At 42.8% G+C, this 26,738-nt stretch overlaps 1 protein-coding gene across 1 annotated transcript in view; it reads left to right on the top strand.

Annotated features, from left to right (window-relative positions):
- Positions 1-26,738, top strand: part of camta1a (calmodulin binding transcription activator 1a) — a 272,063-nt gene that overhangs the window by 140,418 nt on the left and 104,907 nt on the right. Inside the window, exon 5 of the mRNA XM_030137891.1 lies at positions 12,041-12,180. Coding sequence (XP_029993751.1) covers positions 12,041-12,180 — 140 coding nt within the window. The remainder of the gene's footprint in view (positions 1-12,040; positions 12,181-26,738) is intronic.

The raw sequence follows: 26,738 nt of genomic DNA, 5'->3' as shown, positions 1-26,738 counted from the left end.
ATGGGGTCTGGAATGAGTGTGCTCTCAGACAGGTGGATGGCTGTCACCCTCATTTTGCTACCGCCAGCTAGCAGGTGGCCTCTCCCTCCTTCTTTTCCCCTCAAAGGTCACCTTCATATGGCGCTTCCCCCTGGGTCCCATCCCATCATATATACACTGTATAACCACACATTTGTACTCAGACAGACACACTCACACCAATAGTTCACCTACTGCGCAACTCTCAGTCAACCCCAGCACCTGGGGACTATGTGCGTAAACAGTCGCTCTCAAGGTTGAACCCAGGTGTTTCATTTCCATTAAGGCCCTCATCACATTCACAGCCTCCTCCCTCTGACTTTGGTCATAACACAGACAGAATAGTCATTAAATTTCAGATTACCTTCTCTTTGCCTTTGTAGATGTTGAGATGCACTGTGTCTATTTTAGATGACTGTATATGAAATAATTATCTCCCAACTCTCTGCCCCCGACATCTTCAAAAGAGGATGTTCCATTGATGATTTTTGCCCTACATCATAGCTTTGCTCTTGCCACGACTCTAAAACCCAATATAGCGTAATTAAACTAACAAAGTGACATCAATAAAGACAGAAGTGCTCTGTAATTACAGTCTGTGCTAGGACATCATAAGCAGGCGGTGTCATCACCCTAACGAAGGAAATAAATCGATGGCAGACAGACAAAGCCACGCTTTACGATCCCCTTCTCCTCTGACACACAAAGCCAACCATAAACACAAGTAAGGCGAGAGTTTAATGGCAATCTTAAAGTTGCAGAGGCCACTAGCTTGTCTTTACTGCTCCTGCCCAGCAGTACAATGGGTGCCTTGACACTAACACCACTCCTCTCTTCTCCTTCATTAGTTGTGCTGCTCTCTGTTTCTCCCCTCCCTCTGCCTTTTCCCTTCTCCCTCCTTCCTATATGGTGTCTGGTCTCCTTACCCTCTGGAGACACATGAGTGGCAGGCCTCCCCCCTTATTAACTGTATATTCCAATTCTGACACGGTTGCACAAAAACAGACACACATAGCCAGATTGACGCACACACAAAAATAATATGTTGAAGGATTCAAGATTGGCATTCCCATGTTGCCTCTTTCTGCAGAGCGCCATGCGGACAGCAAGGCTAAATGTCAGGGAAAGATATTTAATTCCACGTACACATATATTGCAGGCACACTCAAAAACACCCCACGCTGATAGTGTGTGGAGTGTGGGGCTAAATGTCAAGGGATGATGTAAATTCGCATGATTGCTTCCAGAAGTAGTTCATCACAATGCCAATGCTGGCCAGATCAGTGTCTCATTGTCCTCCAAGAGTTTTGCAGGGCCGGGCAGCAGGGTTTCAACAGCAGAAAATATGAAACCCCCCGTCTTTGTCAGTCCTGAGTATCATCAGACCTTTTCTTTTTTTCAGAAATTTGAAGTCTAAGCTCATAGCAAAAAAGTGTTCAGTAATGTACAAAGATATTTTCTACTGAGTCTACAGTGGATGTTACAGGTTTCAGCTGAGATTAGATGAATCCTGTCACATCCAAACACAAGGGAACATCTAGATCAGACCAAAAACTCAGATCAGAAATAGGGATCTGTGCTATGATTTCCAAGGTAACATGGTCTCAAAGTAGTAGATCTCCTTTAGCCCCCAGACTGAAAAAAAAAACACAGCTGAATATGACATTTGAAAGAAATATGGGCCACTGATGAGTTCTAAAAATGTGTGTACTAACTATAACACAGTGATGAGTTAAACATAGATTTTATTTGAGAGTTTGTCTCGCTTTGCCAGGCCTTATATGCGGCACAGGGCCAGAAGCAAACTCTTTGCCATGCTGTGGCTGTTGCCTTGGCGCAACCCCCAGCCCCACCCCAATTCTCACTGCCTACTTGCAGAGGTGACTGATGAGCAGACTCACTGGTGTGTCAAATATGGGGGAAATAGTCAATCAGCTAGGCCGGTGTGACAGGCCTGCATGCTGCTGTACTTTGGAAATGCTGCTGCAGGAAGTGTGTAAAAGTCATGCTCTGTGCCAGACAGAGGATAAACATTTTACGGCTGTGGAATGGGTGGGATACACCTCTTCTCTTTCTGGAAGGCATGGTTAGATGCTCATGCAGATGCATCTGTGTTTAGTCCACCCCAAGCTGTGTTCGATTTATTACGCTATGCTTGCTATCACCCCAGCCACGCTTGAGTCTGTCTGTATCTGTACATTTATACTGTGAGTGCACGTATTTTTTAAGGAATCAAAAAAAGAAGGGAAGAAAGGAAAACAAGTATGTTTGTGTGTGGATCATTTATGGAGGAGAGAGCGCTGATGTGATTTAGTGCGTGGGAGCTCCATGGGCCACTGAACTTGGAAAATGAGAAGGCAGAGGTGGCCATGATTAGAGGTGTGCCTTGCTGACTACTTTATGAGTGTATTCAGATGTGTGTGTACATGCATGTGTAGATGGCTGTGGGAGTCTGTAGCTGGACTGGGGTAGATAAACATAGCAGGACTCACGCAGTCTATCATCTTCATTGTCTGAGTAAAGCCTATCAGTGCTGGCGTGTAGCAGAGTTGACTTATCCTCTGCTTTGTAAAGTCACACTGTGTGTGATTGTGTTTGTGTGTGTGTTTGAGGTCTTGGCCCAAGCTGATGCATCAGAGACTGAGCGGAGTGATCGCAGACATGTGCCAAGGGCCGAAGTCAAGGGTCGTCATATACAAACATACTGAGAGAAATAGTTGGAGAGCCCGTCGGGCATGTGGGACCGCTTGACTAACACTCTCACCTATAACATCGTATACCATCTTACACCCCCTCTGTCTCAACCCTCTCTTTTCTTTTTTTGTCAGTTTACCTATACACTTCTTTTTTCAGTTCACTTAAAAATTTTCTCTTGGCTTGGAACAATGTCAACAGAACATAAAGTCAGAAATTGTATGACTTTGGAGTGTATTGCACCTATACCACAAAAAAGTGCAAGAAGACTTTCTGTACTTTTTTAAAGAAAAATAATCTTTTCAAGCTCTTTTTTTCACTTGAAAAGTAATGAAATTTTAAGAAAATATGTCTAACCTTTTCTAATACTGTGATAGATTTAATTAGTAATAACCTGAAACAACGGTTTGCATTGTAGCTTATCAGATGAACAAGATAATTTTTCTTACTTTAAGGGTGTGAAATCTTGAACAAATTTTTTGTCCATTCAATAAGCAAGACTTGTAAATTTTTTATTTTTTTTTTAATTTTAAGCTTCTTTATAATATTTAGGTTAGTTTAGTAAAATGTCCTTATCTCAATGGCATGGCAGACTTTTAGATTAATTCAAGGCTATACATATATATATATATATATATATATATATATATATATATATATATATATATATATATATATATATATATATATATTCACAACTTATGAAAGTTGCTGAAAATCTAGCTGAAAAATGTTATCACAACAATCGCAACCCACAAGTTGAATCATGGTCTTTTTTTTAAATTTTGTTTTACTTTATTTTGCAGTGTCATGTCATTCTAATTAAAGAACCAAGGAATGGCTTTTTTCAATAAAACTGCAGACATGAAAAATTGTCGGAGTTAGTTGAGTACAAGCTAGAAGTGTGTGTTAATTTGTATGAGTTAAATACTACTTTTGCCACTGTAGATTAATACTTGGTGATAAAATCATGATTAATACTTGGATTTATTGGACAAAGGAAAAATTCCACTATTTTCCTTGGCTGTGGTGATCACCATACTCTAAACTCTCCTGCCACAATTACATAATAAAGCAATAATATTTTTAGACTTTTCATGTTGACTTAAAAGAAATATTTAGCATTGTGCTTGAATAAAGCAACTGTGTATAACCAGATTTTCTGAACTGTTGGATGTCCGCAAACACCAGCAATTGAATGCAATCTGAGCTCTTTTTTTGTTGTCATGTTTTTACTTCATCAGTGGCAGAAAAAAACAGTAGACAAACTCCAGCAGGTTAAAGTGATGACAGACTCTAAATCAGGAAAAATGAGCTGGGAAACCCTGGGAAAAGGTCAATTTAAAATGAATATTAATAGTGTAGGGAAGTCTGCACTTTTATTTATCTAATGACCTAACCCTGTGTGATTCGTCTGAAAAGCAGATCATATGCCAAATTAAGAGTGTCCACCATGATAAGACTGTCAGATCAAATACTGCTAATTGTATCACAGATAGCATGAAAGTAGGCATGATAAATCCTTTAAGAAGTACAATTTTCCACATTCTGCCATCTATCCTGTTACATCTAGACAGCAGTAGGTATCCCTCCATTAGTGTCATGTATACTCAACATGTGACTTTTATTTATCATGAGTCACAGTGTGTCAGTGTTTGTGTAAAATCCTATGCCACACAGAGATCAGAGGAAAAAAGCCAAAAATATACAGCAGATTCATGCTGGAATCCAATCCAAACATTTCTGTTGAGGTGTCTCAGTTTCCAATATGTTTATATGACTGTATCAGCTCTGCAATTCATGCAATGCCTGAAATTCGATTTGATCTGCATGGCCACCATCACTTGACCATGACTGATGTCCATCCATCTCCCTTCTCCCTCGCTCCCATCTCCATCGCTTTCTGTCTGAGCCTGAGCTGCCGCTGAGCCCCTGGGCTCCAATTAATCCCATGATGCCGGGCTGTGGTTGGTATAGTGACCAGACAGGGCACGGAGAGAGCTGTGATTCCCAGGTGAAAGGTGGGATAGACTTTCTGATTCGCTCCAGCACACAGATAGAGTTACAGCTCAATTTCAACCTCTCACCCTCCCTGGTCTATCCTCATGACTAAAATAAGACCAAAAGGAGAAGGGAGAGCTGCTGTTTTTTTTGTTTTTTTTTCTCCCTGTTTTCCTGTCTGTGTCTCCCTTTTCTCACTCCCTCATTTCACTCCCACCCCTCCCCCTCCATCATTGTACTGACGTTTTCTCGTGACAGAAGGGACTCTGAGATGTGCTTTATAGCTTGGTCAGCCTGTAAAACAGTGCTTCGAACTCTGTCTCACTTTAAAAAGTGGAGTTTTTTGACCTCACTGGCTCTGTTTTCACTTGTTCCTGCTTGTGCTTTGTTCTTTTACCTTTTTTGTAGACAAGGCAGGATTTGTGAATTAATCATAAGTGGTTCAATAGCTGGCCTTAGCTGTGCTCTGTCACCGGGGGATCAATAGGGGAAGGTCAGTGGCACTTTGGTGGCACTGACTGCTCTGGAGGAAAGACAAGGATGGCCATGTCCAGATGATCCATACGTTTGGTCTGGCGTGAGGTAAGATGTGAAGGAGAGCCTGTCCTTGTCCCTTCCTGTCTGTGTCCAGATCCTCCGAGAGATGGATCTGTTTAGTAATTTCCATGTCATGTAGGATGGTACTTTCCAGCTTTTTAAAATCCTGGGTGCAACATCAAGGTGTTTTAAAATATATATTTTAAATATATATTTTAAAACACCTTTAATGTAATACTCCTACATGTACAGACAGGATCAAGGTTTCAAGGTTTTACAGTTTGTGCCTCAGTTTTATAATCTAGATTTAAATCCCCTCTTTTGATGCTTCTTCTCTGATCTGTTCTTTCTTTTTTCTTTTTGTGACTTTAACAGTTTTAAGTGCCACTGACATGGGTCTATGCTACTTATGGGATAGAGCAGCAACACAAAACTAGTTGAGAGAAATAAAAATCTTTGATCCTCTGTTTTGATTTGGAGTGAGTCGTGACCACATCATTAACTTGGTGGATGAATTCTCCTGTTTCTCATTTTAATAGAAAGCAAGGTTGTTGTTACTAATAAAAACCTGACCTTTTCTTGCTGCAGTCTGGTTCGACTTAGATTTAATTGCATTAGTATTTTCTTACCATGGGAGAGCATAAGCTGCTAAAACAGCAACTCTACCCCACGACATAATATAAGGCTAGATGCAATTCCCTGCTGCCCATGCATTATTGAAAGTACAAAAGCATCCTCTTAACAAAGTGTCATAATAAGGCAGCGCTACAGGACTTAAGTCTACACATGCAAGACGCACACTGCATGTAGTTGTCAGCAAGAGCGGGGCTATAGGGAAGCTTCATTCTGATGGCACCTTTATTTACAAGGTACTGAGACACACCACGGATGATTTGTGAAGATTAGCAGAGAGGATGTGAGGTATGAATCATCGTCTCTGTAGATGCTATTTCCAAGTAAGCATATGCATACTGACTAAAGGCTGAAAATAACATTCACCACAAATATGATGTGGAACCCTTTTGAGCAAGCAGTTGAAAGTCATCAACATTTCTTCTCAGTTAAACATATTATATGCGTTCACACACACACACATATGCGGTGACAGTGTGCATTTCAAGAGTGAATAAGAAATGTCTTCACAGCTAAAACCTTACAAGCACCGAAATTCAAATTCCGTGTCACCTAAGCTGTACATCAAAGCTGAACATTAGCTCTTACTTCTATGTGTGTATGTGTTGACACAGAGAATGGAGCAGTGTAACCAGTGTACGACATGGCTATTTGTAAATAACGTCCCAACCTCATCCACTGGCAGGAGCTAAGAGCTTTAAGTCTGAGTAGTGATGGCAGCCTCCCTGAAATGTGCATGAAACCGGCTTAGTGCTATCAGCCCAGCATCACTGCCAGTCACCAGTCTCCCTCTCATTCTGCAAGGCTGCTGTGGACCAGATAAGAGCAACGGACATACACCACCCTCCTCCCCTGCTGCCCCCATCTTCCGAATGTTGCCCCCCCCCCCCCGCCCTCTCACACCAATTCACCCCTTATCCTCTTTACAAGGTCTTACAGGGACAGGGACATTGATGTGTGGCTACAACCATAATTTATATTCTTTGTAAATTGTGTGTGATTTTTTCATTGAGATAAGTGTAGGGAGAACATCTGTTTTGTGCTGGAAGGCAGCGGACCCAGGCCTGAGTTCTGTGGCAATCACTGGCAGCAAAGATAGAGAGAAAGAACGGGGGTACACGATCTGTCTTCCTTTCCTGAATTACAACTCCAGGGGACCAGCTACCCTCTCATCATTACTGCTGTATTTAGTGCAACACATTGGGTAAACAATCATTGTGCTCCATCTGTACAGCCTTGGAGATCAGTATGTTATCCATGTTTGGCAAACTTAACCTTATAATTCACTTCACTCTCAATTGCGCTTCCATATTCTCTTTTTATTACCATGTTTAGTGTTTTTAAAAATGAATATAGCATTACAGCTCAACATGGCAAAACAGAAAAGAGACCAAAAATGAAGAAAGAAAAGAAGAATATGATAAGATTTTAGTTTTTCCATCTCACTGCTCCTACACAATGCCCCTGACTGCTTTAATTAGCATGTTTAACTAAACTTGCATGGTTTTGAGCTCGGGCCAGAGAAAGCTGGACTAGTCAAAACTGTGGCGACCAGGCACTGAGGCCTTATTGGGATCACGGAGGAGCTCACCATGGTAAGACTACGACCTGCGGCGACTCGACATAACAACACCAGCGGGGGTGTTTGAGTGGTTCGGAGCAGTGCAGACGATGAATCTCAATCCCGAGGCCATGGCAGATTTACATTTAAAGTAGTTTTAGAGAACGCCCCACTTCCTGATGCATTCTTTGGCAGGGCTGAAGGGAGAGGCTTATCTGTGAGTCATCAATTGCACGTGATGTGTCCTGATAGGAGCTCCTGTGGCAGCAGCACCTTTTTGCTCACACATCCAGTGCAAAGATGATGTGCCATCTAATGGCGCACCGTTGCTTGAAGTGTAATTACAATACATGTGGAAACACCTCTGGGCAGTGTTGAAGGCGTCAGATATATGTGAGCTTGTGGATGTCAACACACACACGTGTTGTAACACATGTGACCTATGTTTTACCTGTGATTGACAGAAGCAGTAATGACCAGCATCAGCGTGTTATTGATGTTTTGTCACTCTTCCAACTATTAATGATATCCCTAGATGGAGCAACAGGGTTAGTGGAAACTTGGTGTGTTGTACCTGATGCATGTGTGTGAACGCTCAGGGGCATATTTGTGCCTCATATTTATAGTTAATAGGGTTTGTGTGAGCCCAAATGTAGGAGCGTGTATGTGTGTGTTTGGATGAGTAGTAGGTGTGAGTGTGGTTGTTGACACAGTGGGGTAAAGGCTGTGATGGCTGAAGGCTCTGATGGGTAATTGAGAACAGCAGGTGTCGCCTCCCTCCTGAGCTACTTCAGGCCCCAACCAGCTCAACCTCCGATCTTCAAAGTCTCTCCGGGCCAACTCTCCTCTCCTCTCCTCTCCTCTCCTCTCCTCTCCTCTCCTCTCCTCTCCTCTCCTCTCCTCTCCTCTCCTCTCCTCTCCTCTCCTCTCCTCTCCTCTCCTCTCCTCTCCTCTCCTCTCCTCTCCTCTCCTCTCCTCTCCTCTCCTCCCCTCTCCTCTCCTCTCCTCTCCTCTTCTTTTGCCTGTGCTGCCAGATTTGCTGGTGGGAGAGAAAAAAAAAACACGTATGGTATTAATCAAACCTAGGGCATCGTGGGGAATAGGCCAGAGTGAGTAGTGGGGGGATGGAGGCTACACAGCCAACTATTACTGCTACAGTGGTTCACCAGGACTGAAATATTTCATTCTCTGTGACCCTTTTGGACAATAAAATACAGAGCAGCACAGAATCTCACCATTTAAACCAGGATGCTAATTAAAATGCTGCATGCATGTCCTATTCCTGATTACACTCGATACAGTAGAGTAGTTTCTATGCCTGTAATGCAGCAATAGTAACATTTCATGTAATGTGGTAATTGGCCTACTCTTCTATGAATACTTGCCAAGAACTCTTATGTACTTACATGATAAGCCAATTTGTGCTATGTGTGTGTACAATGTTTGTTTGAGTCGTAAAATTTCAAAGTGTTATCACAGTATTTTCTCAGGACGTCTGAGGATTTAGGATGATTCACCTGAGCTGTGGATTTTCCCCACTGATCCCTGTTGGAATCTCCCACACTCAGAGATTTGTCTCTGTCTGTTTTAGCTTCTTCCTTCTTCTGCCGGTATTGCCTATAGGTCTCCAGACAGAGGAGCTGAGCAGTGTTTTCACCGGCTGTGGGCCACGTCTCCTTTGCTTTGGGTTTGTTTCCCATGCTGAACACGTCACCACCCTCATAACCCTCCACTTCCCCCCACCCTCCCCTGACTTTTTCAAATGAACAAATCTGATTGAGCGAATGCCATTACCTGGGTAAATGAATGATTCCTAAAGGACTGGACAAGGCCTAACACCACCCTGAGGGTAAAGCTTATTATCGCTGCAAACTCCAAAGAGGAGAGAGAGGAGGCTGTGAAGCTTGTGTGCACTTTGTCAGAGGCCTGTATTTCCATATTAATCTGCTACATTTAGGCATCTGAGACAGAGGGGCCTCTGTCACGCTTATTTGATAACAGAGCAGTTAGCTTTTTTCCCTCATGTATAAATATGTATAATTCTGATAAGATTAATTGAAACGCCTAAGTATACAGTGGTAGAAGATGAGTGGGCGGGAGAGAGAGGGAGACAGCGGGAATGAGAGGAGACACATTATGTTGCCAAAGCATGAATTTTAGACTGGCCTCTGCCTCAGACCTACTCCAGCGTGGGTGCCTGGGCTCTCTCCTCTGGGTCTAAAGTGCCTTGAATTGAAAATAGCATCTACCTAACAGTCCCTCAAAAATAGCTGAGCGAATAAGTTTTTGCGCCGAGCCGATAAATACGGTGTGGAGCCTCTGACACCAAAGCCTCACCCCAATTTCCAGTGCTCTGGAGGAGATCAGATAGCCCTGTGTCATTTGATTTTCTACCTTATCTCATCCGCGCCCATCTTTTTGTCTCACGCAGGGCTACATTTTAAGAAGCGCACACTCCTTGTATCTTTTGAAGGACAAAACCCAGAATGATATCGAAACAAATAACAGGATCACATTGTTACAGAAGGCCATTCCGATGGTTGATTGATACGAGTGCTGATACAGGCAATCAGTGTCCTTCGAATGACACTTGGAATGCAAATGTGTAAAAGGACATGTTAAGATTGCAAAAATCTGCAAACTTCTTGTCATTGGGCCTTCACAAAGTCAGACATTAAGGGTAAACAAGAAAACAAGAATGCAACTTATACTTTATATGTATCCCATTGAGCCATTGAGGAGTTTTGCTTCTCAAACTGACCGATAAAAATGTCTGTTTAATCGTTGTTTTCTCCAAAGTGCACCTAGAAACAAACAAGAGAGGGCAGTAAGTGAGGAGAAGACAGCAGGAGAGAGGGAGGTGTGGGAGTTTGGAGGTGAGGGATCCTGAGACAGATGAAACGAGAGGGAGAGAGAAAGCAGGAGAGGAGTCGGAGCAAGGGAGGAGACGACGACATTCCCTGGTGCACAGCTTGAGCTGACTGACGGCAAGAAGAGAGCGCTGTAGAGGGAAGGGAGGAGGAAAGGGAAGAAGAGAGATCGGCAAAGAGTGAGCATGTCAGTGTGTGAGTGGCGTCTCTCATTAGAAGGTGCTGTCAGGGGCCACAGAGGGGGGACTGCAGGGACCCCACATCCCCCTTCTCCTCCCACTCCAGTGGCCCCTGAGATCTGGACGGGAAAATGATTGATGAGTGATACCAAGATAAACAGGCGCCTTGGCCCCCAAAGGCAACCCTGCAAAATGATGCATGCAGCGTTATAAATAAACCTAGCAACAACAACAAAAAAAAGTAACGATAAACAACAAAACAATGCAGAACAAGTGTTATGGGTTTTCTTCTTTTGGATATTGTTACAGAAGACACAAATCAACACATCTTTTGCACTTTGCTTTGATGAGAGTTTCTGGGTTTTTGTATTTCTAGTTTTATGTGTCTGTGTGTGTTTTGTGCTTATGCTTGTGTAATATGTGAGTGCCAGGCTAACAAGGCTCACCAGCAGACTGGATGGCTAAGCCCCCCTCAACAGTTACACTGCCTCCTCAGCAGCATGGGCAGGCGGCTTTCCCACTCATACACCGTGAGGCATCAAACATTGAGGCAAACCTGTTCTGATTTGGGAGAGCTCCAAATTATAGCAGCTGTGTGTATGCGTGTGTGTGTGTGTGTGTGTGTGTGTGTGTGTAAGTGTGTGTGTGTGTGTGTGTGTGTAAGTGTGTGTGTAAGTGTGTGTGTGTGTGTGCTGGAGGAGTGTAAGGGTGTGTGAGACAAATGTGCAGAGTAGCATATGCATGGTTTCCTACTGACAAGCCACTTTTAACACAAACACAAATACACGCACATACACACAAAACTATCCTCAACTGCTCACTAATTGTTTAGAAAGTCATAAATGTTTTATGCTACGCTTTCTGTTAATGCTTAATGCCAAATGCCCCTGTTACAAATCGAAGTGGAAAGGCAGATTATCATCAAATAGTTACATTATATCGTTATGAGCCTACAGGCTGTGGACTGGTGGAGGGAGAATGAATTATGAATGGAGTGTGAGGGAGGATCTTCTCTTCCCTCTAGGGACCTCCAACACCACAACTCATTTAAGTTGGATGAATGAGAGATAAGGCAGGAACACCCCCACCCCCCTCCACGCACACACACATACACACACACGCACACACATACACACACATACACACACACATGCACACACACACACACACACACACACACACACACACACACACCCCATGCTGCTTGCCTTACACACTGGCCTTCATGTAATTTACTCCAGGAGAAAGAGTGTCATTTTAGCTGCTTGTAGCTCACAGCGCACATACTTCTCATTGGGAGAAATGTATGCTGAAGGGTGCTTTGTTCATTGTCAAACTGTACCAATGCTGAAAAACACCATAAAGAAGTCTTGTCATCTAAGTCACTGGTGCATTTTCTGCCTGGCGCAGACTCGTGTCGGGCCTCTTTGTACATCTCTAAAATGAGTCCCTGAGCTGTGCTGTAGCTTTGCCTAAAAATTCTTCTCATCTCATCTTATCTTTCTCTCTTTTACTTCTCTCCCTCTCTCTGTCCTGTCTCAACGGATCCAGGCCGCAGAATGGGTCGATGATATTGTACAATAGGAAGAAGGTGAAGTACAGAAAGGATGGCTACTGCTGGAAGAAGAGGAAAGACGGCAAGACCACACGGGAGGATCACATGAAGTTGAAAGTGCAGGGAGTTGAGGTGAGTGGGCTGACAAGAGTTTGGATTTGCAGGGAATGAACAAGGAAGGAGGTGGGGTTGGGGCGGGCATGAGGGGAGCGAGAACCAACCTTCACCCTGACACAGACAAACTCAGGTCTACGGTGAGCTCTCCCTTGGCTGTAATGGAGACAGTCACATGCTGCAGTCAACTCGTGTCTCCAAGGAGGCTCACCAAGAAACAATGCGGCACAACAATAGTTTTCCCTGGGAAGCCAGTGGAGTGGAACCGATTGTTTGTACCTTATTAAGGCTCTGGATGTTGCCTTTGCTCCAGAGAGCCTACATTAATCTTGCTGGCTCAAAGCAGCACTGTGTTGCTAACATTCCCTCACCTCACTCCTAGTCACTCCCCATACCAGCCACTGCCATAAAAGGCCCAGCTGTATCTGTCCTTGGCTCACCTAGGCTCAATCTTGGCTCAACCTGAGGTAATGGCAGTGTGGTGTTGGCACCCTTGCTGATTTATCAGCAGTCCCACACATGAAACCAGGCATGCACAGACTTTCTTCTCTTTTCAATCGTACAGAAGTTTGGGTTCTGGCTTGTTTGTTTGTTTAGCCATGAGCACTCATGTCAGGAGATAGAGCAGAGGTAGATAGGTGCATTTGGGAGATTTTGGTCCCGCATAGGTGTGTGTGCAAACAGTAGACATGCACACACTTCACGCACATGTAGACATAAGTGCACACCTCAGGGAGTGGTGCTGTGAGTCTGTGTCATGCAGTGTGACAAAGACAAAGCTCAGGCATTCTCCCAACAGGGGCTCTGCTCTCTGTTTGTACTCCTCCAGATATTTGTCACTCCAAGAAAATGGCCTCTTCCTTCGCCAATCCAGCTTGGTGTCATCTCTGGTGCTGCAGTGGTCTGATAACCTGTTGGGACTGCTCACAACCCAAGTCCCTTTGGACTGTTACATAGGGTTTTTTTAGTGTCTGACAGTTCTGCCCTTACAGGAGGTTGAGTCAGCCAACTCACAATATTATGTATATATTGATATGTATTAATATGTAAATAATGTTTGGTGTGTCTGTCTTTGTCGGTCTGCACAGCATAAGTTGCATTTAACCCTGCATTTAAAGAGATAGGTGTATTTCTTTTTTTTCCCTCTGTGGTGTGACTGAATTAAAATACACTATCTGTTGCCACTGCCATTAACAGTTTCTTTTTTATTATGGCTTTAAAATTTAGTTAGTTGACAGTTGATAAATCTAAGACTTGGAGAAATACAAATATCAGTTTTTCAGTCAGCTAATGTCAGTAGCTTCTCTGAAGCACGTAATTTAACATTAACTATGTTAGTTTCTTTTTTGGAAGTGATTATGACAGTCATTGTTATACAACAGTGGCATCCAAGCCCATATCTGCACAGGTGTAGAACTTTTCCCAACAGAACACGCTACTGTCCTATTTTCCAGTGTCATAGCTGTTCACTGCTTCAGAAATGCAGTACATTTTAAAAAATTCTTTCATTCAATAGGCACATCAACTGAACCTTGTGATTATTGTCTAGGTTCTTTTGGTCTTGTAGTTGTCACAGTAGACATTTAGAAAAATACTATAAAGATAACATTCAGACATCTGTGACCAACAGTCCCAGCTAAAACAAAAATGCTCAGAATTCTGGGCAGCACTCCAGGTTCCTTTTTTTGTGACTGTGTACGTAATTCTATGTATGCTGTGTAATCCTATGGGCTCACCATGTCACAGTGTGCCCATTGTGTGGCTTTCAGTGGCATCCGGTGACTCATTTGATATGAAATGGAAAAATAAATGCATGTAAATAAAACCCCTTAGTGGTTTTAAAAGAGCTTTTCTATAAATGGGACTTGAAGTTTAATATTGAGTATTGCACTACTGAACATATTTTATGTCCAGAGTAGTAGAAAATAGCCACAGACAGATATAGTGCTTGTGTTGAATCATTAAACCGATATAAAATGTAGCATTTGCAACATATTCATGGTATACAACAAGACTCATGGTATACTTTTCTGAAAGCATAACACTCCATTCTATGATTCTTTCTCTGTCAGTCTCTACGTATAACTCTATAACCCTATAGTGTGATTTGCCACAGCTGATTGTTGTGGGCACAGTAGAGCTAATGCAAAGTGTGAAGGTGAGCAAAGCAGAGAAGTAGCAGTGCAAGTAAAAATTTACTCAAAACTGCAATAATCACATAGTAACATATGGAAATTGAACTATAACCACCTTTAGGAGTCCAGCTCTCAGAACACTTTACCATTCCAATGACAGAGAGGGTTGATCTATTTCTGCCGTGACCACTCAATGACAGGATCTGTGGCCATTAGTCATGTGCAGTCATGTTTACTGTAAGGACATAAATGACTTGACCATCCATCTCTGCTTATTAGTCTATTTAAGATGATGAAGAGTTAACATAACTTGAGCATAACTCGGATGGTTTTACAGGAGAGTCGTTACATCACTCATTCTGTGCTGGTGCTATACGGTGCTGCTCTGATTCCCCAGCCATCCAGTGTTTAATAGAGGTTCTGTGGTTATTACATGGGCCAGGTTTAGTGCACAGAGAGGACAAATGTTGTGGGTGGTTCAGGTTAGTGATGTTCAGTGGCTCCAGCGAGGGAGAGGCTATGAGTCCGGGAGCGAAGGGCCTTCAGGGGCCTGCGAGATGCAGCCTAGCGTGGCAGGAGTAGATGTCAGCGTGTGCTGCTGCTGTCCTGTCTGCTCTGCAGTGCTGGCTCAGCAGCCCGTGTAAACCAATGCTCTACTCTCTTTCTCTCTTTCTCTCTCTGTGTCTTTCTATTTTACTCTCTTTGTATCTCTCTCTCTTTGTCTTTTAATTCTTTCACTAGTTTTTTTTTTTTTCACTGTCTTCTTCTACTCTTCTCTCTTTATAACCTCCCACCCTCCTGCCCCCACTTTCACCATCCTCCAAGTCCACAGTCCAGACGGACAAAACCTTGAGTTTGGTGGTAATGCTCCCTGTTCCCTAAAATTGGAGCGCAGGGCATGTTGCGGCATTAGCGCTTAACAGGCCGTGAAATAGCAGCCTGCCTTCCTGACGTCTCCCCCATCACTCCAGGTGAGTTGGCCAGACGGCTGGATAAATGAGCAAGCAGCACCCCCAGCAACCAGCATGCTTTTGGGGCACCTGAGGAGAGATGTCCATCAGTGATTATCTTACCACACCCTGCTCTCACCAGGCTCAAGTTGTTCACCCGCTCCTGGCCATAGCCAAGAATCCATGGGGATCTTTACAACTAATCTAATGAGGATTTCCAGTGACTGTCTATCAGTCAGTGTCCTTGGTTACAGCTAGTTTTGATTGGCTTTATTCTCACACTGAGTGATGTCATCTCATTTCAGGCTGTAGGTCTCATTGTGTGCATAGCTCTAGCATCCCCTGGCTTCTCACTGTGAAATAGCAGAGACATCAAAAACATCTGCTTTGACAAACTTCAGCTGATCTCTCTTCTGTTTCTTGTCAAGTTTCTACCCCAATACCACCGCCTCATCTAAGCTAATTATCTGTTAATGTGGGCTCAAACCCCCATCTTCTTCACACCTCCACCCTTATGTCCAATCTCCTCATTATTCCTAAGCTTTAATAAACTCCCTCAAACGCGGATCGATTTTCTCTTAAGTGAAGGTGGCAGTGCCTCTGACTTATTTCATTACCATAGGCTAATTATACCGATTGAAATGAGCTTCTCTTCTTAAGGTGTGCTGTGCTGCTCTGCGTCTCCACACTCCTCAGACTTTAAAGCCAATACAGTTCTCTCCCAATTCCCTAACTCCCATTCCTGCCTCAACTCCACCCCGCCATCTCTTCATCCCACCCTCTCACCCTCCGCCACCTAAATAATCAGCTGGTGCGTCCTTAGCCCCCGTAACTTGTCATTTCATGTTGGATCCACCCTAATGTGTGATTTCAACTGTGCAACTGTGCAATGAAGGAAGGTAATGGAGCATGCTGGTGGCTCAATCGCCTCTGTTCATTGATAATAATGAAGACAAATGTCAAAACATTAGTTGCTAATGTTGTAATGGAGTGGATGCTGGTGGATGCACGCTGGATGCTACACTGCATTGGCTTTCAATATCACATGACCTTCAATATTTAACTCCCTTTTTAGTCTAGTCCCTTGCTTTTTGCAGCAAATCAAACATTTCAGTTTTTTGTCCATGCAAGCAAATTGTTATGCGAATTTCTCCTTGTAATCACAACTTTGTACTTTTTTGTTTGCTAGTTTAAACACAGAGGAAAGATATAATGCTCTAATTTCGAGGCCACCTGTGTGGGTAGCATCGGTAAGTTATAATCAAACTACCTGCATATCTGTGAAATAGTGTTTCTTTTGGTGGTGGGGTGTGTTTTCAGCAGCAGTGGTAACACTGATTTACAGATGCAGTGGCTGATATCACCAGATTGTGGGGACAGATGTGAGAGGGCACTAAACAAACCCCTATTTCTGAGAGGAGGTGACACCATGCATGCTTTCTCTCCTGCCCCTGCTACAAGTCAACTGTGAAATTAAGATTACTGATACAGGCAATGCCCAAAGCAAAGGAGTTAGTATTTTTCCGTTTTTATTCAAACTTACAGGCTGTCTGTTAGACAACAGTCATTGGCCAGCTCGGGAAAGACAGTAAATCGATTACTGTTTCCATTGTCTTCTCTCTTCTCCTGGAGCATGGTTTGTTATTCTCTGTTTTCATTCTTCACCTTGGATCTCACACATTTAGCTCTTCCTTTTTGAATTACCTGATTGTGGAGGAGTGAAGACCAATTCTTGTGTGATATTTTACAGAATGGTTGCCATGGTTATAACTTCTAACCTGCCACTCTCTCATAGAGTAATAGGCAGTAAGTTGTTGCATAGACACAGGAAATATTCTGTTAGGTTACTGCCTGTTTCTGATTTAGTCGGGCTAATGTAGGTTAAGTATAAACTGGGAGAGCTTTGAGGTGTATTATTAAATAACACACACTAGATGCACATTTGGTAGTTGTATTATTAATTGTCACTTATTATTAACACTTTTCAGCATTGAGATGCAGGTTTTGCCATGCACAGAAGGTAGTACTACAAACCCCATTTTAGCTACTCTGCTTTTTCCCTTTATTCTGCATAGTAGATTAAAGCAGTGATCTCTCCCCAGCATAATGGCTTAATGGGGGTTGTTATGTTGTTATTAGTGACTGAACCAAAGCCTTCCCACATGAACGCCTTACCCCCAGCAATGGGAGCGTCCATTTTACCCCTGGTTTTCCTTTAAGCCCACAGTAATTAGTTTTTCTCTCTTACTTCTTACAATTGCCAAATCACTCAGCAGCAGTTAAGCCCTCAGCCTGCTTTTCATGCTGACCCCGCTATCACCATTTCAATCCAGCAGCCGGATTTAAGGGTCTGATTTTAGGGAAAGCTCCTATGGGGCACAGATGTATAAGGGCATTAAAGCCATATTTTATCGATGCCTTCTATAATTTAATTTACCACTTGTTGCCACATGTGTTGTCACACTGAGGCAACTCCACAGGGGTTCCCGTCTTTATTGTGAATCGAAGGAGAAAACGTCCCTAATAAAATGTTGTGGAAAATATTTAAATAAATTGCAAAACCTGCAGACTTGATCAGAGCTTCTTACTGCCGTACCTGTCATAAAAAAAGAGATTGAAGATGCTGTAAATTCTTTGGAGACACTTAAAACACGACACAAAATACCTCTGAGAGAGACAGGCCCGTTGATTTGCATGTCACTCATTATACTTGTTATTAATGTCAGTTCACTAAATCAACTGAACTTGCTTGCGTTTGAGATATGTAGCCCCTCTGAGAGTAATAGAGCAGAGCCCACACCAAATATGCCAAGTAGGGGCAAGAGGTTTTGAGGAAGGGTGAAGAAATCAGAGAGTGCTTGAGGCACTGAGTGGGTTTTGCATGACTCTGTGGTTTGCTCTCAGTCTGTAATCCCTGGGTAAAACAGGCCTGTGTTTTATGTTAATGAGCAACTTTCACCATGGATTCGGCTTTACCTTCTCTCAAAATTATGTCGGTGTATCCTTTAGAGATTCATGCAACACAGACTAAAACCACCACCAAGTGATAGAGTGTGTGATATAAAGTGAAAGCCCTATTCCTCAGCCAAAAAGGTTCTAGAACTGATGCCACTGAAGAATCACTTACTGTATGCTGCGCAAAGTTAAAAGTAAAAGTATGTGCTTAAAGGAAAGCAAGTAGTTTCAGTGTCAGTTTCAGTCTCACCTCCCTTATGTCAGAGTCCAAGTTCTTCGCAAAATGCCTGTTTAATGATCTACATCCAGCTCTGAGCTCTCACACACATTTCTGGGGCATTTCTGACTACATGCCAGAGCCAAGGGTCAGCTGAGGTATTGAGTATTGAGAAACATCAAAGACTGGTTTTCTGCTCTGTAAAACGTATGTGTGAAATTCCTTGAGTATCTCTTCAGGATATACCTTTTTCCTGTTTTATCTGTAAGTTTCTATTTCTCCCCATCTATCATTATCTGACTCTCTTTCTTTTCTCCCCTCTGTCCTTACCGCCAACTGCTTTTCCACACTGAAAAAGCCGCTTACTCCAACAGTCTCTGTTAATATGAGGCCATTCCCGTAGCAAAGGCAGACCCTTATGTCAAGAGAAGCAGTTTTCTGTAAGATGCTGTAAGGCCTTGGCAGAAGCATCTCTTCTTTTCCCTGCTGGCTTTTCGAACACTTTTGGAATACTTTGTTTCTTTTCTTCTTTTCAGATAGGGAGCGCAGCACCCATGTTTGGGATTCTACTATAGAGACAAAATCAGCAGCTTTCAGTAGGAATCATCCAGTGACATTATCTCCTCTCTGCTCAAAAAGGCTGTGCAGCTGGCCCTACAGTTCCACAGGAGCTTTTCTGCATCATCTGCAAAAACATTTTGTGTATTGACGTTTGCAGTAAGATGAATTTGTTAATACTCCAGCGTCTTGCTCATCGGCTACCTTTATCTCTCTTTGCTCGGATATTTATTCTGCTGGCTTCTGTACACTGGCCTATGTATTATTAAGCAGCAACACAGAGGTTTAGACATAATTTGCTGCTGTGTTACATTTAATAACTGCAAAATCAAAATGTACCAATGTTCCAACATTCACTCTTCAAAGGAGGTATAATGAGTAGAGCTGCAAAGTTCAAAGAGAATGGTTAAGTGTTTGTATAGCATTATACAGGGTGAGCAACTGTGCTTTCCTCAGAGTGATATTGAAAGGTTTGATATTTTACATGAAAGCGTGCTAAAGAGGAGTTTAACACAGGAAACAGGTTTAACCCTTCTGCTTTGGGCAACAGAGGAAATACTTAGACAGATAAAAGCCACTTTATTAATGCTCTAATAAGTTCTGTTAGTCATAATTTTGTCTCCTCCTGCCTTCTTTTTCATCGCGTCATCTGCTCTTGTGTCTGTATTACTCTCTGCATCTGTCTTATTACATTCTTATCTGATGCATCAGTACTAACCTTGTTCTTTTCACAGTGATCTGAATAGATGTTCTTTTCACTGTATTGTACACTGCATGCATCTTTGTCCTTCTTTTTCTTCAATTCCAGTTGATTTTCAATGCTGTCTTTGTTTCTGTGTTGAGTCTTGTTGTTGTTTGCTTTGTTTTTCTTTTTTTGAAAGACATGGAAATTTAAGGCAACAATTCCAGCAAGAAAAGCCTGTAGATTTCTGTAGCGTACTGTATTTCCTCAAATAGTGATGGGGACTTTATTTCGACTTTATTTACTTCGATTTAACAGAGATTGTATTAGAGACCTTTATTCCTAATTCTTTCTGTTGGATAAAAATAATTGGTCTAATATGTTAGTACGAACTCATTGCTTCCTGTACCCATCTCAAATCAAAAGCCCACGAGTGTTTTAGAGGATGGCAACTCTTCTTTTTTTTTTTTTTTTTTTTTTTTTTTTTACAGGGCTTCTATTGTTAAACATTTGCCGACATAGCATTAATAACAACAGGATTAAAAGACAATAAAAAAACTGGATCAGTATGCAGTATATGTATTCAAATTACAAATGGCTTAGGCATTAACACACATGCACCCACATAAGCTAAAACAGGATAATAATTGTTCAGATGAGCAAACCAGAGCAACAAAGTGCTGAAAAATAGCATGATCATATTGTTGATTTTATTAAAGGAAAGTGGTCAAATTTACAGTATGTCTAAATAGCATTCAGGTACCAGGAGTATATCAATCCTTGTTTTTTCAGTCCTTATTTATTCATTTTGACGGCACCTCTGGTCATTATCAGAGCTGCAGAGGTTTCTACCAGTTTGTATTTGAGGGAATATTGTATATTAGTGTGTAAATAGAATGGGTCATTTGTTTTAACCCAAGAGGATTCCAAGCTTGTTCAGCGATGTGAATAATGAAGCGTATATGCCAACATTTAGACTGACAGAAATGTATGCATCGATTTATTTTCATCAGAGGACATGAGAGATGTATGTAAAAGCGCACATATGTGGATTGTGAGTTGAGTTTCACTGTCAGTGTACACATAAGCAGATATAGTAAAATCTCATTTCTGAAATGGAACCTGCTATTGCTAGAAAATTACATTTAAAGATACCAACCAAAAAAATCTCCTGTGTGATAGATGAAAATGGAGGAGATAAAAATGAATCAAAAAGACTGTAGACTGTGGAAAATAAAAGACTGATGAAAAGGAGAGGAGGGAGCAAGAGAGGCTTAGAAGGTGGATGGATGGTAAGGGAGGAGGGAGAGGTGGGGCGGCGGGAGAGGCAAGTGTTGAGCGGAGAGAGGAGAGAGAAAGCCGGAATGAACGATATATAGCCCCTGGCAAACAGAAAACAATTGTTACACTGCCTCCCATAACCCACTTCAACCTTAAACAGCAGATTTTTTTCACTCAATTAATTTCTACACATTGGAGCAGGGGCCTTGGCTGAAGCTGGGCTTTTATGTGCTCCTGCTGCTGCAAGGCCTGCACACATCTCAGTCTCTCTCTTTCTCTCTCTCTACTCTCTTCTATCTCTGTCTGCAGCTTCTCTTTGTCTTTTATTCTTTTTTAGAAAATGAACTTTCTGTGTAGGAATGGACTGAAGTAAAAGAAAAAAAAAACAAAAAACACTAAAACAACAAGGATATATCATCTGTTATAAAAACAGCACACCCACCATCAGCTGATTAAAAAACAATCCTAGAGTATGATTCTCAACAGTAAGAAACGTCTTTTAACTTAATCAAAGTCTTTTCAAAGCAACAGCTGCACAAAACTTATTTCATGAGTGTAAAACCCTAGCGACACATCCTTACTGTTTAGACTTGTACAGAAAAAGCATGCATCTTTGGAAAACTGAAAGAATACCAGTTGTCTAAATTCAGTATTTGTACTAAATTCAATTATAAAATCCCTTAAGAAGATTACAGGACAGACACCTTTATTATTTTTATTATTATCAGCACACTGGCGCAGACTGGTCCTATGTGGGCAGCAGGTTGACTTGCCTGAGGGCAAAGAGAAGGAGAGCAGGCAGAGACAGATGGACAGATAGATAGGGGAGGGCATGACTGAGCTGTGTCTGTGTGCGGTGAGTGAGGGCCAGTCGGAACAACATGAATCATGGCTCCAGTTGAGAGAGGAGGAGATCAGATCAATAATAGCCTAGAGGGGGGAGTAGAGACTGAGGGAGAGAGAGAGAGAGAGAGAGAGAGAGAGAGAGAGAGAGAGAGGGAGAAAGAGGATGAAGGGAGGACACAGGAGGTGTTCATCATTGGACCACCCTCACTCCCAGCATGCTCACTTTTTACTCTTTCTCACCTAATATATTGAGAGAAGCCTTGATTAATTTTTTTGCTGAAAACTTAAGCGTAGTTATGGGAAATATGAAATGTATGGCGTATTGATTATTCAAGTACAGCAGAGTACAGGTCACACAGATTTGAAAATGCTCTATTGCTCATTTTACTTTTTTTGTGCAAGCATTATGGAGCACTAAACTAATGTATTCATCTTGTGGTTGAGAGTTTTTTTGCGCATGTGGGTAGCTGTGTTGTGTATACTGTATGTGTTTATCCAAGTGCAGGGAGAGTGCAGAGGCTCAGCAGTGGTCATTTCTCATTAAGTGACCACTGGGCCTAAGGGAAAGGCCTGTTTTTTACAGAAACTGTGTTCCACAAGCAGGAACAGTGGTAGTGTTTAGGCATGCGATGCACACGAATGTGAGATGGCCAAGCTCTCTCCCCTCCCTATTGTACTTTGGAACAGGCAAGCAATTTTTCTCATCCCTCCTTTTTTTATATAATTTGGTCGATAAAGGTGAAGGACGTTTCATCGCTTTTTCTCCCCTCCCGACTCCCTCCTCCTCATGCGCTCTGCTCTGTCTCAGAGTGAAATCCCGAGATAAAGCTCGGCGGCGCTTCATGTTTAATGGAGCTTAATCCCACAGATTTGAGATACGGAGCTGTGAGGTAATTCCCTCATGCCCATCTTCACTAACACAGAATGGTCATGTGACCACATAATTCTGCCCTGTACTAGCCACAGACAGACAGGTGGACAGATGGACAACAAAAAGAACATAACTCTGCCAAGGACAAATGTGCTTTCACAATTTGTCAGGAGAAGGGTTGTGTAGATGTTTTTCCTCTGGATCGCTGAATTCTTCACCACCTCATCTGTTGTTAAACCAGTTATTCTCTGCCACACTTTCCCATCAGCTGTGCCTCAGTGAAACATGGCCCTGTTTACTAATACTGGTTAGTCAACTTCCCTCTTGACGGGGGATTTATGAAATAATCTGCAACACAGAGACGAATGAGCCAAAATGGCGAGTTTGCTAAGTCATAACTAAAAGCTTAGTGTCCACAGACAGGACTCCAGCCACAGCGTCACGTCAGGGCGCTTGGAGAGAGTTAAGAGGAGTTGGCTGGCTTGAGACTATTTGGAGAGGCCATGTGCTGGGAAGCATTATACCCACCAACAATCCTCCTTAAGTGATGAGCTGACACTAAGCAATTTACTATTCACCCTGCCAGTGAAATATTTTCAATCTGAGTGCATAAAGCTCCTATGGCAGGCAATATGCCAAGCCTTCTTCTGTCTGACACTTTTTGTTTCAGAATAGCTACTGTGTACTTCAATTTACCCTAAGACATGCTTGTCATGCCCACTTGACATGAGCGTCCTTGTCAATATGTAAAATGGTCCAAATGGATGATTGCAGAGCAGCACTAGCTCTTAGTGGTAGTGAGTAGGGTTTGAGAGAAAGGAAATGTTACTAACTATGTCACTTTATTTTTCACAGCAAAAAGGATGCTGAAAGCAAAAACAGTTAAACAAGTAGACCCCTTTATTTAATCAGTATTAATTTGCACAATTCCCCTCAGCTTTCCTTTTTACCATTTCTTCCATTTGGTTGTGTTTTTTGGGGGGCCTGTCTATCATTACCACCCTCTCCAATCTTTTCCAATCTTGCCTTGTCTCCTCCCTCTCTATCTTTGCTGGCCTTCAGGTTTGAAACACCTAATTGTCATCGGGGATGAGGACGCCGAAAGCTATGGAAGCACTATATAGTTATTTTCCAAAAACAACACTGATAAAAAAAACAAAAACAAAAAAAAAAAATCCAGGCTTGACCACTCACGCACACACAGGCATCATGATGTCAGTGTACCAGGGCAGAAGCAGGGTGTTCGAAGCTGTGTTCATGCTTGTTTATGTGTGTGTGAGTGTATGTTTTTGGCAGTTGAAGGGGCACATTGTCCTTTATTGCTGCACTCTCTCTTGCACTGTCACTTCAAGGTCTCAATTCTGGGCCCTTACCACTGCCAACGCAGCCAATCCACCTCTGCCAAGGTCTCCTTCATCCCTGTGTTACTGCTCTTCTCTCTCCTCCTTTGCATAATTACCCAGGTAATTGTGGAGTAATTGACTGCATCACCTGCTCCTAGGAAGCATTGGCATTGTTTAATAAACAGCTGGAATATGCGCCACATGTTGTTGGAGAGCAAGAGTAAGAACATATTGGGGCAAAGAGGGAGGGCTGGAAGAGGACAACCAGAAGCTGGATGGTTGAGTCTGAAATGGAGGTGGTGGGAGTGTGCACATGCGTATTTCCAAAACTCAGGCACACAGATATAACATTCTCTAGGCCAGTCCTGAACTTGTCATGCAAGGTGAACATAATATTGCCTATGGAAGGATTAGTGAGGCAGAAGCAAATGAGAGTGGGAGATGGATAGATTTAGAGACACAGGGAAGTGAAGAGGCAACAGAAAGCGAGTGACAGAAACTTTGAGGCATGAGAGAATGAGATAGATATATGGAGGGGGGGAGAAAGAAAGGAGAGAGGGGTGAAGTGAGCCTCTCAGGGCTAATGACATTAAGGATGCCTGATGAATCGACACCCACTGAGTGTTATTGACGTCCCCCGAGCCTGCCCAGGCAGAGCCAGCCTCCTAGCCCGGGTATTGGCTCGCCCCGCTCCTCAATTAGACTGCCTGATTAGATTCCCTTGGTTGTGCCCTCTCGTGGGGTGAGCAGGGTGGCATGATGGATGTGATGGGCAGGATTATCAGAGGGGGGTGTCACCCATGCCCCACCCGGAGGGCACCAGACGATGGGTTTGACCAGTCGTCGTGGGAGCGTGTAGGCGGAGGGCAGGGGGCGCTACGCTAGTCTCTTATTGAGGCTGTCAATCATTGCTGCTTACAAGGTAGAAGCTGTGTCTCGCTACAGAGATGCACAGGAGTAATTACTATTCCATCTCTCCTGGCATCTAGATATATGAGGAGGCGCACAACCACTGACCTCACGTGGAAACCCTTTGCTTTAGCTGAAATTGTTTGAAAATGTTCAATTTACATATCCTGTCCTTCACTCACTAATCCTTCGTAAAGGGACCTAATATGTAACTGTGGATGGATAGTACAGATCTGTGGCTTTAAATCAATGTGTCATTCAGGTTAGATGAAAAAAAAAAATCTTCAGAGTTAAGTTTTGCTTGTATCTGTGTTCCTACATTAATGCGTAATGTCAAAGAAGTTGGCTAGAATATGTCCTTAACCCTATTCTCTCCATTTTCTGGTGGTGACAGTCTCATACAACCATTCATCAACATCTTGGCTCTTGTGGTGCAAAAAATGGGGCAAGTCAGGTAAGTGTCCCAATTCAGCAGTTTTGAAAGGCAGTAACTAATGATATCTCAGGAACGGGGGCTGCTGCTGTTTCCCTGAGAACTTTCTTCCCTGTACCATTGTGTGTTTGTGTGGCTGGATAGCTAGCTAATGGCCTGTCTCTGATGAATTAGGGGGTCTGACACCCTGCAAACACACTTTCCCAAGGTCAGAGCAGCCCACAGATTACCATATCCGGGGGCTTTAACAATCTAACACTGCCTCAAGTCAGTTGGATGACAATTGAGTCAAGCACACAAGAAGATAAGGGAGTTGCAGGATGGGGGGTTTAGTTCCAAAGGAAGAAATTACTTTTAAAGTGGAGAAAACCTGCAGTGATCTCTGCCACTGATGTCCCCAACAGCGGCTGTGATGCCAAGTGTCCATTTGTGCAGCCCTCTCAGTTAAGGTGCTCCTGCAGTTGTTCACGCAACAATGTTATCCCTTTTCTATATAGAAAGCCCCTATTCAACTCTCAAGTCTGTGTTAAAGAGCCTTCTTCTACCCAGCGAAATACAATCTGAATGCGCTCAGCTGAATTACCTATACAATATCACCAAGTTGCTTTAAGTTGCACTTGGTATAATGTTCCGTTGTGCACTGTAACATATATTTGTATACAATGTATTGATTTATCACCAACTGTGGTCACTGTGTCAACTGTAGGGGTAGGTAAATGTAGGTAAAGGAGATAAACCACAAGTAATAGAAAAAACACAAACGGATTCATATATTAAACTAACAATATAGGCACACACACATATACACACATGCTCAGGGAAGCGCAGTTCGACACATGAGGGCATACACACATCCACCCACACACTTGCCATATGTGTCTGCAGGGAGCTGGCTAAAATGTCAAGCTATGTGCATGGCTGCCTCCTGTCGACGCCTCTCTCCTTATTTCACAGCAGCACCTGGTGGTGACAAAGAGCACAGAGGAGAGCGACTCCCCAGGAGAGGAGAGGAGAGGAGAGGAGAGGAGAGGAGAGGAGAGGAGAGGAGAGGAGAGGAGACAGTCCTCACACATTGGACCATTGCTGTCCCATCATGTTCTACTTGGCTGTCAGTCCAACTCAGAGCTGCTTAATTTCACTTTGAATTGACGATGTTCAAGACCCTGCCAAAGTTTGAGGGATTTTAGACGTACTACCAAAGCCAAGGAGCATAATGAATGAAAAGCCCCTTCCCAAATTGATTTCAAACTAAATCAAACCCTGGTATTCAATTATCTGCCAGAGCTGCCACTGAGGAACTTTAAAGTTGTATAGGCAGAGAAAGAGTAGGAGGGGGAGAAAGTGAGGAGAGGGAAAGAGGACGGTCGGAGCAGAATGCAAATGACTCCATCCCCGC

Source organism: Sphaeramia orbicularis, chromosome 7 (genome assembly GCF_902148855.1).
Source record: "Sphaeramia orbicularis chromosome 7, fSphaOr1.1, whole genome shotgun sequence".
NCBI classification, from domain to species: Eukaryota; Metazoa; Chordata; class Actinopteri; order Kurtiformes; family Apogonidae; genus Sphaeramia; species Sphaeramia orbicularis.
This window is presented reverse-complemented; position numbering and strand designations above follow the sequence as displayed.